General features: G+C 39.8%; 1 protein-coding gene across 3 annotated transcripts in view; it reads left to right on the top strand.

Annotated features, from left to right (window-relative positions):
• The first annotated feature begins 54 nt into the window (after nucleotides 1–54).
• The window catches only part of WDR25 (WD repeat domain 25), a 67,038-nt gene continuing 56,030 nt past the window's right edge, over nucleotides 55–11,062 (top strand). For 2 of the 3 annotated variants that reach the window (XM_082058771.1, XM_082058769.1), the window contains exons 1-2: nucleotides 55–108; nucleotides 2,669–3,440. In XM_082058771.1, the coding sequence (XP_081914897.1) occupies nucleotides 2,724–3,440 (717 nt within the window). In that variant the 5' untranslated portion in view covers nucleotides 55–108; nucleotides 2,669–2,723. Of the gene's footprint in view, nucleotides 109–991; nucleotides 1,445–2,668; nucleotides 3,441–11,062 lie in introns of those variants that run through there. The other variant, XM_082058770.1, reaches the window with a different exon arrangement.

Raw genomic sequence — 11,062 nt, 5'->3', positions numbered from 1 at the left:
CTTGAGCGGGAGGCCTTGTTTCCACCCGGCGCGCTTGTGAAGGCAGAGCCGCCGGGGGCCGGCGAGTGAGTTCCGGGCTGCGCTGCCGGCGGCGGCTGAGCCGCGCAGGTACCTGCGGAACGGGCGGGGTCGGGCGGCCCCGGTGCCGGGAGAGCGGTGGCGGCAGCAGCAGCGCCGGGGTGGAGGTGGCCCCGCGAATGGCGTGGGTTGCCCGGGCGGGGAGTGCGATGTCCCCGCTGCCGGGGGAGGGGGGAGGAAGCGGCCTCGGTGCCCGGGTCCTGCGGCGGGTCGGGTTTGGGGTCCCCTCGCTGTGGCGCCGGGAGCGGCCCGGAGGAGCGTGTGGAATCCCGGCGGGGCGGCCGGCAGCGCTGTCCTGGGCCGTGTCACAGCCCGGGTGACATTTACCGTCCCCGGGCGGGCGGGGGCGCTGTGCGGGCCGAGCTCGCGCTCTCTGCTTTAATGTGCTCGCGCAGAGCAGGCGTGTGAAAAGGAAAGAAAAACTCTATAAACTTCCTTGTTAGCTTAGTACGTTGTAAACCCTACCGTTAATAAGTTCACAATTTAGTTACGGTGTGTTTCCAGTGAAGTACATTGTGTTCCCCCCCCCCCGCCCCCCCATTTTTCTTCAGTTAGGGCAGCATAAGAAGGTTCAGGGTGGTGTTTCTTTAAAAACTGTCTTAAGATGGCAGAGATACTTTGCTTTTGCAAACCCACTAATGCTTATAGGCGATGCATGTGATAGGGTGGGCAAATTTAATGGGACAGTTTCTTTCCAGTATCCCATGGGAAACTTTTTCAACCTGGTATGTGCAAGGCACCATCTCTCACCTACCCCTGATTTTTTTTTTTTTTTTTTTTGGTGTTAAAATGAAGTAAAGTAACTTTGAAAGTCCAACCCAGTCTACTTGTGTGTCTCCATTTATAGCTCTCAGTCAGAGATTGACTTCGTACAGTGATTGCTCTTTGAACATCAGGCATTTTGGCTGGGGCCTGTTTTCAGCACTGCAATAACAAATAGGAACCACTTGCTGCAATTGTTGTCCATCAAACTTACCATTTATTTATTAAGAGGTTTCAATTTACTGCTAAAAACCTCGATTTCCTGTTTTGAAATTGAATTGTACATTAAGTTTTCCTGAAATGCTACTTATTTTTTTCCTTGACGCTGTTTAAGTGAAATGCTGTGTTATTAAAAAAAGAAATGTCTTTGCCCTCAGTTTCTGTCACAGCTGCCATAAACTTCAGATGAAGGCAAAATGTCCTCTAGGGGGAGATATTGATGCTTTTATCTGCTAAAATGTTAGTCACCTTGTTCCAGTTAAATGTCTTGATCACTGATTTTGGAAAGGATCTGTGATGATGAATGTTTGTCTTGAAAGGAACCTGCCTTCTAGATCTGTGCTTGGAAACTTCATTACAGAATATAGTGTGATGTAACACTTCTGTAGGTTAAATGAAAGGTGCTTGTTTTAATTCAAGAAGATCTAATTCTGAAGTTAAGTGAGTAGTATTTACGAGTTCCAGTGTGCTGCTCCCGCAGTAGTATTTGATAGGACCTACATTTGTGGCATTTATTCTGCAAATGCTTACGTAGATACTGACTTTCACACAGCATTCTCATTTTAATCAATATGCTTTTGAGAGCAGTTTCTTCACTGACCTAAAGCAAGAATTTCAGCCACTGATCTGAAAGTGTTGTGTGTTAAGTCACTGTAGCATGAGAAGTGCTAACAGCTGGGCAAGCAAACAGTGCAGAAATAAAATGTCCCATTTAATCAGTCTTGGCAATTGAAGGGTAGCAGTACTTTTTGACTATAAAGAGCAGAGGCTGACAGATTATTTTTGCCAACACATCAATTGTTTGAACGTAGTTAACCTTATACTCCACATGCTCTGTCCAAATTGGTGGGATTGTTACTGTAGTAAGTTATTCAGCTTGTTATATATGCAGTCTCAGCATGACATTTCTTTCTCACAAACACTTTGAAAAAGTTTATTATGCAGTAAACAATGCATCTGTGCTCTTATTTTTCTGTAAGTAAATGCAAACAGTGCATTCAGGGTAGCTTCTGGCACAAGCCTGTTCTGTAAAACTAAAGGCTATGTGGAACTTGTTCTGTGGAAAGAGTTGGAAAATTTCCTCATGCTGCAAGACTGCTGAATGGGTCAAAATATATTTATTTTTTTAGTTGCCAGTTGAACCCTTTCATAATTCTTTCAAGTCATCTGTACTGTTAAGAAATAGATATTGTTAGACTGACTCCAAAATAGTTGTGGGATTTCTATTCTTGTTAATATACCTACCCAAACCCTGCGTAATTAATTACCCTCTCTTGTGTTTGTGGAGAATTGCTACTGCAAGTAAGGTTAAAGTGATTTGCAGTACTTATGTTGCAAGTTTGTTTTCCTTTTCATACTAATTTTCATTGTTTTGTGGTATGCAAATGCTTCTCTGCAGTACATTAAAAATGTATGCAAAGTGCTTGGAGACAAATGGTGTTGCATAATTGAATGTACAGATGTGTTATAATAGAAGAATAAATTCCATTAATAAACAGGAATTAAAGTTACGGATTTTGTTTAAGAAAAGCATATTTGAATCCTTAAGTTACTCAAACTGTAGACTCTGAAATAAATTGTGCTTTGAATAATCAATTCTTTATTTTAGGTCATAATTTGGAGGATTCCAGCACTGAGATTTCTGGAGTTTGTTGTGTCTAGCCATGAGTTCATCACTGGTTGCTTATGATGATTCAGACTCTGAGGCAGAAACTGAAAAGACTGAAGTCCCCAATACTTCCAGCAGACAATCAAGCCTTCTAAGTTCTTCTGTGGATCGTGTTCAGTACTTTGCACCTGGTAGTTCGGGTACAAAATCTACATATGAAATGCATCCTACTGAGAACACTGGCAGTTCTGGCACAAGCGCTGTTGGTGAAAATCCACCTGAGCATCATGCACAGAATAATAACACTGATTTGACATCTCCTTATTGTAGGAGAGTGTACTCTGGCCATACTGCGTTATGTGTGTCCTACAAAAACTATGAACAGACATCAAGCTTTTCAACAAACTCTGGAAACGGTGTTTCCCAGAAGAGAATACATAAAGACAGTACTGGTGCCATAAAAGGAATTAGACCATATATCCCTAAAAGGTTGCGTCAAGAAAACTCCAGCATGCCTGAAAAAAAAGAACCTGATCAGAGAGATAGCTCAGACTATGATGTTAATCTAGACACATCAGGAGAGCAGACTTCGAGAAAGATCTCTGAATTAATTAAGCCATATTTGGGATCCAAATATAAATTAACTGAAGTTCCCAAAAGCTTAATATTTTACATGTCAAAACACAGCGGCCCTGTTAATGAAATCCAGTGGTGTCCTGTGCGAGAACAAAGCCACATGCTTCTCTCTGCTTCTATGGATAAAACAATCAAGGTAATGTAAAACGAGATGCTTTGTGGAGCAATCATTGATGTATAGCATCAATAAAATTTACTGCTCTGAATTACTTATCTTTCATTCTCTTAAGTTATAATAACTTCACTGGTTCTGTAGTCAGCATAACCTATCACACCATCAAAGTCTGAATCATTTGAACTGTGGATAATTCTCCCTTCATCTTTCCAAAGCTTTTTTTACATCTTCGTCTTAAAGATTAAATGGAGGAAAAAAATACCTTTGTTTTTCTTTGCAAGTGTTCTTTAATATATTGAATATGTTAATTTTTGGCTGCTACTTGAAGAACAGACTTAGAAGGAAAAGGCTAAGCTATGCAAAACGTGCTGATGGATGTTTTTGGTGAGCAGCAATTTAAATTTGGATTGTACAAAATTTGTCTGAATTTGACTTTTTGTCTTAAACTGTCACACCATATGCTTAATGTTTGATAACTGTCCCAGAGCCTCTTTTTACTAATGAGTGAAACTATGGATGTGTTAAATTTGGTAAAACAATCTAAAATGAAAGTTGTCATTGCAATGTAAAATTATTTAAAAATGGAAATAATAGCCTGTCTGTTTTGTCTTCTAAGCAGAAAGAAAGATTAATTTGTTTTCTAAAGCAGCATTAATAGTCCCTGATTGGAAGCAGTCTTTAACAGTAAAGCTGTTTTTTGAAGGAATCCAATTGTTTTAAGTGCCACAAACCATGGAAATTCAATATAAATATTATGCGTCAATGTTGGCGAAGCTTCAGAGTGTGCTAATCTAAAACATTAATTATCATGGAACTGTTCCAGAGTATATTTAAACACACTCCCTTATTTTGGAAGGTGGCCCGTAGTGCAACACCTGTGAAGGGTTCTGGGGGTGGTTTGTCCCCGGTGCAGTCGCAGTCTGTCGCGATAGGAGCAGCAGCGTCTCTGTCGTGGGCCTTTCCCTCGCGTCCGCCTCGGGCCGGCAGGGGGCGCGCTGCGATCGGGGATTGACTCCGTGTCACCCAAGTGATGTCACTAATTTCACTGAGTTTCCAGAGTCACGAGTCCAGGCACCCCTAATGACTGTGACAGCAGTAGTTTGTCTTCTGGGGATTTTTGGGCTGTCTGCCGTTGCCTGAAGTTCTCCATGAAGCAAGTGATTGCAAATGCAGAGGCAGATGTACCTTTTTCTTTTCCCAACCAATCCTGCACCTTCCCACAGCTTCCCTTTTCTGTTGTTTCTTCCAAAAACACCTGCTTGGAATTGCTAGTGCAAATCCAGACAGTGGAAACCTGTCCTCTTTCCCTTTAATGGGAATATGCAGGCACTCGGGATGTTTGAACTATTTACTTTGAACATTTGATTCAGATAAAACACCAAGCACAGTTAGGAGCCTAAAATCCCTGTATGATCAGAAAGAGCAAGCAATCCAAAGCCTTTCAGTGAATAACTGTGACTGTATATTTTAATGTATAAATATCTTGGATTCAGTCCTTACATGCAGCTTATACGTTAAGACATCTTTTGAAGAGCCCAATATTAGTGGAGATTTCTCAGAACTGAGGTTTCTGTCTAAGCAGATCTGACTGTGATAGTTTAAGTTGTGCTTAAATCAAAAGATCTATAGTTGTATGTAATTTTTGCAGTATTTAGCCAAACCATTTTGCAGCTGTTATCTGTTCTTATGTGCTTAAATATTTTCCTTCCAAATTTTTCATCACAAATAATTACCTTTCTGGGGAAGGATTTTTTTTTTTTTTTTTAATTTAATGGCATGGAGAAGGAATAAATATTTGGCTTAGTTATCCTCATTTAGTGGGTTTTATTTCTTTAGTCGCATCTAAATTACTCTGACTAAATTGTCTGTGTTGCACAGGAATATATCTAAAATGTATGCGTAGAACTGATTATGTGGTTCCTTACTTTTTAACTGTGTGTATGTATCCTGTTTAAATCAGGGCAAAAGAACAGTCTTCCTTTTATGTTCTCCAAGGTTAACCAATGTGCACTTTACCATCTTCTGTATGAATCAGTGTAAGTCATACTAAAATCTGCAAAAAATGAGTTGATGTTTTCAGTTTGTGTTGACTGAAGAACAGCTTAGTGTCAGGAAAGGTCATTTGAAGCAGTTTTTATAGATACCTTGTGTATTTAGGAAGAAATGCATAATTTCAGAGGTTTTTATATTTTTTACTAGAAGTATTTGCTCTTAATTTTTTTCTGTGTGGCTGCATTTTAAATAACCCAGACAGTTATCTAGTGGTACTGTTGAAAAAAACCCATCAGTTATCAGCTCAGTGGTGTAATTCTTTAGAGAATCCCTTCTACCAGCAGATGGGGCTCCCCAGCATCTTGGAAAGGGACAGTGACTAAACTCTGCCCCTAAGACTGAAAGACTTCATTGTGTGCCTCCATGAGCATTAAGAGAAGACTGTTTCACACTATATTTTAAATCTGTTAGGAATGGGGAAAAAAGTGCTTAGATGTAGGCTTTGGTATGTCTTTCACCCTCTATTTTCTTAGGATTTTGAGCTTCCCCTTTGGAAGGGGAGCTGATAATACTTCCAGCCTTGGTAGCTGGAGAAAGGGGCAGGAACCCTGATTCAAGTTAGGGAAGCTCATACCATGGCACTGCTTTTCTTCACTATTACTGTATTACCAGTGGCTTATATTTCTAGTTTAACTGTATTTTAAGGATTGTGAAACATGTTTGTCTGAACTGATTAAATTTGTTTTCTTTGGGTAACACTTTTTCTCTGCCTTCTGTTTGAATAGCTGCTGTAAATGAAATTTAGGCTACTACTGCCATTTTTAGTTTTGCCTACTTAAACACTGAAATAGTGTTTATGATTTTAGTATCTTGTCTACTATTTTTTTGCATAAATTTTGAGATTCAGCACTGTTATTAAAGTTGTCTGGTTTCTGTAGTGTGGATATACAACACATTCAGAACATCAGACCTTGTTTAGGTATTTTTGGTTTAGAACTCTGCATATAGAATCTGAAATCCCAGGTTACCATTGAATACAGCTGTTTACCTTAGGTAGCAGGATAGATAAAAAGTTGTCTCTTGAAAGCCATGGTTATCAACTGCAGAAATAGCTATACAGCATTCACATTGTCAGTCTCTTTTATTTGGAAGACCTTGTAATTGCATAGAGCCACAGAGTTGTAAACATTTTCACTAGTTACTTATGCTTGACTTAGCTTTTTAACAATTCTTCATAACTTCAAGCCTCTCATACCATTATTCTGTATTTCCTATTTTGTCTTAAAATTAACTCAAGGTAACATCTTAATATAATAATCTCTAAACTTTTAATTTTGTGTTCCTGGTTTTCTATTTAGAGCATCACAGCAGGTATTCTATTTGTTCCAAAGTATTTCTTCATTTTCAGCACTTTCACCCTCCACCGATGAACGAGATCAAGGCAAGAAAGTACTGTGGTTCTTCGGTATGCAAAATGTATATGAATAGCACTTTGGGATGACTTGTATTGTGACACATTGTTGGAAGTTTTTCTTACACATTTTTTTCCCTACTTGCCGAGTAGAACTGTATCTCCATTTAGTCATGGCTGAATCTATACAAGGAAAGTAGAAGTTTTAAAAATCAATTTAATAATGTCAGCCTGCTGAACAGAGGTGTTGCCTACTTCTCATGATTAAGAACACAAGGATAGCTGTACGGGTTCAGACCAAGGCTCTGTTGAGCCCAGTGGTCAGTCTCTAGTAGTGTCTGTAGGCAGATGACCAGAGAAAGAACAAGTCAAAGGTGCCTTTAAGTCATCTTCTGGTCTCTGCTTGTTTTCAAGTCCAGGGATTTCTGAACTCCAAAGCAGTTCATCTTTGTAACTTGCTGCCTCAAGAGGTCTCTTCCAGATACTTGTCCAGTGTTGTGAGACTCTCTTGTGATCATTTAATCTAGAGTGGTGTATGACTCCTACTGGTCAAATTTAATGTACACATTTTGCTTCCTGGAGTATATCAAGTACTTCAAGAAACACCATTTTTATTCATATTTTCAGAATATTTTCTTGTTTTGTGGTTATGTGTTTGTCAGGAGAAAGATAACATGGTATATTCCAGTAATTTCTTATGGTTGATCATTTTGTATTTGACTGAAGGTGATGGAAAATGGTATAATGTGCATAGCAGCGATGGTAGCAATACAGATTCCATAGATACTACCCTTACCATGCCTCTTCCTAGCAAACTAATGTTTCTGTTTTCAACCATTCTTGAAATAGGCAGTGTTTCTTGTTGTTTGGTCACATACATGTCTGTTTATGAAGGAATGAATTGAAGCTGCCAGCATATCTCCTATAAACTCGTGCATAGCTGTCAGGTGGTGATAGCACTATCACTGCTAGGTTAGATTCAGACTGTTCCCTATGTGATATTGGGTAATGTGCTGCTGCTCCCAAGTATTGCAATTCTTAGATTCATTTTTACAATCTAATTGTGGCAATGCTCCTTTAACTGTAGCTGATGCATAAGATGAGAATTTGGGGAGTCATCCTATTTAATATGTATATTCCACTTTAATTGAAATGTTTTAAAAAAAGACCTCTCTGATATTACTACACTTTTAATACCGTATTTTAAAACTAACAAAAAGTTCTCATTACCTTGGAAGTGGCAAGGAGATGCTCGTATTCTGGAGATTGTGTGCTGCCTACCTAGAAGTGTGAGAAAAGAACTATCATTTTCTTGTTGAAGAGGCTATTGTTGAAGAGGCTACTAAATAGGCTACTCTGAAATACTGAAGCTGATTTTTCTTTACATGCCTTATTCTGACCTTCCTGTGTCTATTTAGAGCTATGTGTATTTTTTTGCAAGGACTTTAAGCTTGCTGATTATTAAGACGGCAGTACACTTATTATTTAATAGATATATGCATAGTAATACCAGTTTCCTGAGTGCTGAAAGGGCTTCTTTATATACCTTGATCTTTTTCTAACAAAATAGTTTCATAGGCTTCAATGAGAAGCATCCTCCATAATGCTTGTTTTGTAAGAAAAGGAACATCATGCAGGAAGGAATGTGCTTGACCATCAATGAAAGCTTCTGACTGTGCTTATGCGTAGATGATAATAGGGGTCAGGATGTAATCGCCAGCTCTCACACCATTGTTCTGCAAAAGCCATTAGCACAAGTCGGCAAAGAACAGTTCACGAAGGTGGTGAATTTTAGTCTTTTCATCTGAAAAGTATGTGCGGGTAAGGGTTGTTCCACATTCAGTATGATAATACCTAGATATGTTTAGAGATGACTGCTACATAGAGAGGTATTTTTTAAATTATTTTCTTGTTTCCAACAATGTTGTTGTCAAGGAAACAGAAATCCTTGTATTGCCTTTGTTAACTTTCTCACAATCCACAGCTGGAGATGACTTGTATAATTTTTATTATGTTCTTCGTAGTTGACACACTCTTGTGCCTGAAATGATTTTTTCAAAGAAATATGTTTCTTTGAGTATAAATGGCACCATCCTGATCTCTATACGGTTTGATAGGCCGTTGGTTTTGTTCCTTCTTCACTAACAAGAACTAAATTCAGTGCTGCTTTGGACTGGAATTTATCTTAATGCTTGTGTGAAAACTGACATAAAATAAAAAAAAGTGGCAAAAATGCAGTGAACCTCTCAGCTTCTGGGGTAGGTTTTCAGTTCTGTAACGGCATTAGTTTTTCTTTACACTTGGAAATGTCTGCTGAATTAGGATCTGCTTAAAGAATACTAGAGTAGTATTGCAAAGCATTTTTATGGCCGCGTTACAGAATGTGGCTATGGGGAGAAGAGTGGAAGGAGATGGATATTTTGTGACACAGCTAACATACCTATGTTTCCCAACAAAATTTGGAATAGTTTAAAGAAAAATTCAGAAATTAAAGTTCTCCCAATAGTGGTAAAGTTAATGGAGCCTGGCTGTATCCTGAAGCTGGCTGTAGATCCTCTTCAGTAGTCTCCTACTCTGGAGACATTCAAAACCCGCCTGGACACCTTCCTGTGTAGCCTCATCTGGGTGTTCCTGCTCCGGTGGGGGGACTGGACTAGGTGATCTTTTGAGGTCCCTTTCAATCACTAACATTCTGTGATTCTGTGATTCTATGATTCTGTGATTCAATTTCTGCTTCGGGACTTCTGCAGTGTCTTTCGCTTTTATTCAGCTGCTTAGCTTGATTAGATCTTGAGAGAAAAATACTGAGACCTCTGTGAAAGGTGGTTGACATTGACCAATAAGTGCAAAGTGGCCACATGTGAGATGCACAGAGAACATGGCTGTTTTGGCAGTCTTATTTCACAAACCTCTCTGCAGAAATCCAGAAAGATGGAGAGTGACTTTTCTATATACTTACCAATGATGTGGAAGAAAGGATTCTATTTCCTCTTGTTACCTGAAAAGAGTTTTGGTTACTTGTGTCATTACCTACAGAAATATCAAGAATATTGTTTATCTGACCTTTTTCTTAGAAACCCATCAGTCCCGAATGACTGAGTTCTGCCCTTCCTTTCTACTGAGAACTCTTCCATCTCTTTACTCAGTGTCTCTGAAGTAACCAGAGAAATCACAGAATCACAGAATGTCAGGGATTGGAAGGGATCTCAATAGATCATCCAGTCCAATCTCCCTGCTGGAGCAGGAACACCTAGATGAGGTTACACAGGAAGGTGTCCAGGTGGGTTTTGAATGTCTCCAAAGTAGGAGACTCCAGAACCCCCTGGGCAGCCTGTTCCAGTGTTCTGTCACCCTCACCGAGAAGACATTTCTTCTCATATTTAAGTGGAACCTCTTGTGTTCCAGTTTGAACCCATTACCCGTTGTCTTACCATTGGTTGTCACCGAGAAGAGCCTGACTCCATCTTCGTGACGCTCACCCTTTATGTATTTATAAACATTAATGAGGTTGCCCCTCAGTCTCCTCCAAGCTCAAGAGACCCAGCTCCCTCAGCCTTTCCTCATAAGGGAGATGCTCCACTCCCTTCATCATCTTTGTTGCCCTGCGCTGGACTCTCTCCAGCAGTTCCCTGTCCTTCTTGAACTGGGGGGCCCAGAACTGGACACAGAATTCCAGATGTGGTCTCACCAGGGCAGAGTAGAGGGGAAGGAGAACCTCTCTCGACCGACTAACCACCCTCCTTCTAATACACCTCAGGATGCCATTGGCCTTCTTGGCCACAAGGGCACAGTGCTGGCTCATGGTCATACTGCTGTCCAACAGGACCCCGTCCTCCCCCCAGCACAGCCAGCCTACTAGGGAAGAAAAAATCAGGGCTAGAGCTGTCAATGAAATAGTGTATCTAATGAAGCTTAACTGAGAATGTCATGAATGAAGCCCTCCAGTTATGCATAGAACCTGTGTGGGCAGCTGGTGAGCAGTGTCACATTAGAATGAGATGGGAGAAATGTGTGGTGCTGTTACTCCATTCTGGATGCTTCAGTAAGATTGCTGGTAAAAAAGTCAAGATTTTGATGCTTGGAAAACAATGAGCTAGAGTAGTTTTACCTTCTTAAGTGACTGTAATATATTATGGGAATATCTCTCCTTTTTTTTTTTTTTTTTTTTTTTTTACAGTTGAGAAATGCTGAATATTTTTACTGTTTAAAAATGTAAATAACACCAGTCTAACTTTGCTTC

This window comes from Streptopelia decaocto (genome assembly GCF_964273445.1).
Source record: "Streptopelia decaocto genome assembly, chromosome: 7".
NCBI lineage: Eukaryota > Metazoa > Chordata > Aves > Columbiformes > Columbidae > Streptopelia > Streptopelia decaocto.
Note: the sequence above shows the minus strand (reverse complement) of the source record. Positions and strands in the feature narration are given on the sequence as shown.